At 48.7% G+C, this 5,000-nt stretch overlaps 1 protein-coding gene across 1 annotated transcript in view; it reads right to left on the reverse strand.

Moving 5' to 3' along the window:
- Positions 1 to 5,000, reverse strand: part of LOC143293147 (uncharacterized) — an 80,032-nt gene that overhangs the window by 44,632 nt on the left and 30,400 nt on the right. Inside the window, exon 10 of the mRNA XM_076604063.1 lies at positions 1,003 to 1,128. Coding sequence (XP_076460178.1) covers positions 1,003 to 1,128 — 126 coding nt within the window. The remainder of the gene's footprint in view (positions 1 to 1,002; positions 1,129 to 5,000) is intronic.

A 5,000-nucleotide genomic window follows, 5' to 3' on the forward strand; every position in this document is an offset into this window, starting at 1 on the left:
GCAGGAGAGTGGTTTCGGTGCTGTGGTCAGCGCGATAGGCAGACTGAAATGGGTGGATGAGATTGTTGAAACAAAGGTGGTTGTTGAGCTGCTTGAGGACTGCTTTTTCAAGGAGTTTGGACATGAATGGAAGATTAGAAACTGGTCGATAGTTTTTCATAATGTTTGCGTCAAGGTTGGGTTTCTTCAGAAGAGGCCGGACGATTGCAGTTTTGAAAGTGGATGGAAACGTTCCAGTGAGAAGGGATGAGTTGACAATATTGGTGATTGTGGGGAGAAGATGTGAGACACACTGGGAAAAGACCGAGGCTGGTATAGGATCGAGCTCATAGGATTTTATTGTCATTTCTTTCAGAATTTCATGAACTTCTGTTTCAAAGAGATCACACTGACACACCGAACAACATTCTTTAAGAATAACATACAGTCTAAAAAGGAGAAGAAAACCGAAAACGAGTAAACTTTAGCTATTGCAAAGAGCAACTGATGAGCCACCTCTCTCTCTCTCTCTCTCTCTCTCTCTCTCTCTCTCTTAACCACTTTGATCTATACGTCCTCATATAGATCTTTACTGTCATCCCTCCCCAACCTGACCAAACCTCACACACATACCACACACACCGAAACTCATAACAGCACAGTTCAGCGAGACAACCCCATACTAGTTCCGTATTGCAGAACATAGCCACTCAATAATTACAGTTGACGAGCACGCACGCACACACACACACACACACACACACACACACACACACACACACACACACACACACACACACACACGCGCGCGCGCGCGCGCATCATTCTCCCATTCACACACACACACGTCATCCGCGCCAACCCGCGCAGCCGGCTACCCACAGCTGGAGAGAAAGATAACTACGGAGACCGAAAGACAGACAGACAGGCTGGCAGACAGGCAGACAGACAGACAGGAAGATAGACAGGGAGACGGACAGAGAGACCGACAGACAGAGAGACGAGCAGACAGACGGAGCTGACCACAGATATGCAAGGTGTCGTTGACCGAGGCCAGCCGTGGGACACACGTGCACTTGTTGTCCGGTGAGCACATCGCTCCAGCCGGACACTGCTTCCGGCGTGAACAGCCCGCCCCCACTGGCCGCTCTGGGTCAGTCAACACAGCGACACCAGTCATACAGGAAACTAGGACTGTCTGGGGACAGTCATCACAGTGACACCAGTCATACAGGAAACTAGGACTGTCTGGGGACAGTCATCACAGTGACACCAGTCATACAGGAAACTAGGACTGTCTGGGGACAGTCATCACAGTGACACCAGTCATACAGGAAACTAGGACTCTCTGAGGACAGTCAATACAGTGACACCAGTCATACAGGAAACTAGGACTCTCTGAGGACAGTCAATACAGTGACACCATCTACACACAGGAAACTAGGACTCTCGGGGGACAGTCAATAGTGTAACACCAGTCATACAGGAAACTAGGACTCTCTGAGGACAGTCATCACAGTGACACCAGTAACACACAGGAAACTAGGACTCTCCAAGGACAGTAAACACAGTCATACAGGAAACTAGGACTCTCTGGGGACAGTCAACACAGTGACACCAGCCATACAGGAAACTGGGACTCTCCAAGGACAGTCAATACAGTGACACCATCTACACACAGGAAACGGGGACTCTCCAAGGACAGTAAATACAGTGACATCAGTCATACATGAAACTAGGACTCACTGGGGACAGTCAACACAGTGTCATCAGTCATACAAGAAACTAGGACTCACTGGGGACAGTCATCACAGTGACACCAGTCATACAGGAAACCAGGACTCTCTGGGGACAGTCAACACAGTGACACCAGTCATACAGGAAACTAGGACTCTCTGGGGACAGTCATCACAGTGACACCAGTCATACAGGAAACTAGGACTCACTGGGGACAGTCAACACAGTGTCATCAGTCATACAAGAAACTAGGACTCACTGGGGACAGTCATCACAGTGACACCAGTCATACAGGAAACTAGACTCTCTGGGGACAGTCATCACAGTGACACCAGTCATACAGGAAACTAGGACTCTCTGGGGACAGTCATCACAGTGACACCAGTCATACAGGAAACTAGGACTCTCTGAGGACAGTCAATACAGTGACACCATCTACACACAGGAAACTAGAACTCTTGGGGGACAGTCAATAGTGTAACGCTGGTCATACAGGAAACTAGGACTCTCTGAGGACAGTCATCACAGTGACACCAGTCATACAGGAAACTAGGACTCTCTGAGGACAGTCATCACAGTGACACCAGTCATACAGGAAACTAGGACTCACTGGGGACAGTCAACACAGTGACACCAGTCATACAGGAAACTATGACTCTCTGAGGACAGTCAATACAGTGACACCAGTCATACAGGAAACTAGGACTCTCTGGGGACAGTCATCACAGTGACACCAGTCATACAGGAAACTAGGACTCACTGGGGACAGTCATCACAGTGACACCAGTCACACAGGAAACTAGGACTCTCTGGGGACAGTCATCACAGTGACACCAGTCATACAGGAAACTAGGACTCTCTGGGGACAGTCATCACAGTGACACGAGTCATACAGGAAACTAGGACTCACTGGGGACAGTCATCACAGTGACACCAGTCATACAGGAAACTAGGACTCTCTGGGGACAGTCATCACAGTGACACCAGTCATACAGGAAACTATGACTCTCTGAGGACAGTCAACACAGTGACACCAGTCATACAGGAAACTATGACTCTCTGAGGACAGTCAATACAGTGACACCAGTCATACAGGAAACTAGGACTCTCTGGGGACAGTCATCACAGTGACACCAGTCATACAGGAAACTATGACTCTCTGAGGACAGTCAACACAGTGACACCAGTCATACAGGAAACTATGACTCTCTGAGGACAGTCAATACAGTGACACCATCTACATACAGGAAACTAGGACTCTCTGGGGACAGTCATCACAGTGACACCAGTCATACAGGAAACTAGGACTCTCTGAGGACAGTCATCACAGTGACACCAGTCATACAGGAAACTAGGACTCTCTGAGGACAGTCAATACAGTGACACCATCTACACACAGGAAACTAGAACTCTTGGGGGACAGTCAATAGTGTAACGCCGGTTATACAGGAAACTAGGACTCTCTGAGGACAGTCATCACAGTGACACCAGTCATACAGGAAACTAGGACTCTCTGAGGACAGTCATCACAGTGACACCAGTCATACAGGAAACTAGGACTCACTGGGGACAGTCAACACAGTGACACCAGTCATACAGGAAACTATGACTCTCTGAGGACAGTCAATACAGTGACACCAGTCATACAGGAAACTAGGACTCTCTGGGGACAGTCATCACAGTGACACCAGTCATACAGGAAACTAGGACTCACTGGGGACAGTCATCACAGTGACACCAGTCACACAGGAAACTAGGACTCTCTGGGGACAGTCATCACAGTGACACCAGTCATACAGGAAACTAGGACTCTCTGGGGACAGTCATCACAGTGACACGAGTCATACAGGAAACTAGGACTCACTGGGGACAGTCATCACAGTGACACCAGTCATACAGGAAACTAGGACTCTCTGGGGACAGTCATCACAGTGACACCAGTCATACAGGAAACTATGACTCTCTGAGGACAGTCAACACAGTGACACCAGTCATACAGGAAACTATGACTCTCTGAGGACAGTCAATACAGTGACACCAGTCATACAGGAAACTAGGACTCTCTGGGGACAGTCATCACAGTGACACCAGTCATACAGGAAACTATGACTCTCTGAGGACAGTCAACACAGTGACACCAGTCATACAGGAAACTATGACTCTCTGAGGACAGTCAATACAGTGACACTAGTCATACAGGAAACTAGGACTCTCTGAGGACAGTCATCACAGTGACACCAGTCATACAGGAAACTAGGACTCTCTGAGGACAGTCATCACAGTGACACCAGTCATACAGGAAACTAGGACTCTCTGAGGACAGTCAATACAGTGACACCATCTACACACAGGAAACTAGAACTCTTGGGGGACAGTCAATAGTGTAACGCCGGTCATACAGGAAACTAGGACTCTCTGAGGACAGTCATCACAGTGACACCAGCAACACACAGGAAACTAGGACTCTCCAAGGACAGTCATTACAGTGACACCAGTCATACAGGAAACTGGGACTTTCTGAGGACAGTCAATACAGTGACACCAGCTACACACAGGAAACGGGGACTCTCCAAGGACAGTAAACACAGTCATACAGGAAACTAGGACTCACTGGGGACAGTCAACACAGTGTCATCAGTCATACAAGAAACTAGGACTCTCTGGGGACAGTCAACACAGTGACACCAGCCATACAGGAAACTAGACTCTCTGGGGACAGTCAACACAGTGACACCAGTCATACAGGAAACTGGGACTCTCTGGGGACAGTCAACACAGTGACACCAGTCATACAGGAAACTAGGACTGACTGGGGACAGTCAACACAGTGACACCAGTCGTACAGGAAACTAGGACTCTCTGGGGACAGTCATCACAGTGACACGAGTCGTACAGGAAACTAGGACTCTCTGGGGACAGTCAACACAGTGACACCAGCCATACAGGAAACTGGGACACTCCAAGGACAGTAAACACAGTGACACCAGTCATACAGGAAACTAGGACTGACTGGGGACAGTCATCACAGTGACACCAGTCGTACAGGAAACTAGGACTCTCTGGGGACAGTCATCACAGTGTCATCAGTCATACAAGAAACTAGGACTCTCTGGGGACAGTCAACACAGTGACACCAGCCATACAGGAAACTGGGACACTCCAAGGACAGTAAACACAGTGACACCAGTCATACAGGAAACTAGGACTGACTGGGGACAGTCATCACAGTGACACCAGTCATACAGGAAACTATGACTCTCTGGGGACAGTCATCACAGTGACAC

Source organism: Babylonia areolata, chromosome 18 (genome assembly GCF_041734735.1).
Source record: "Babylonia areolata isolate BAREFJ2019XMU chromosome 18, ASM4173473v1, whole genome shotgun sequence".
NCBI lineage: Eukaryota > Metazoa > Mollusca > Gastropoda > Neogastropoda > Buccinidae > Babylonia > Babylonia areolata.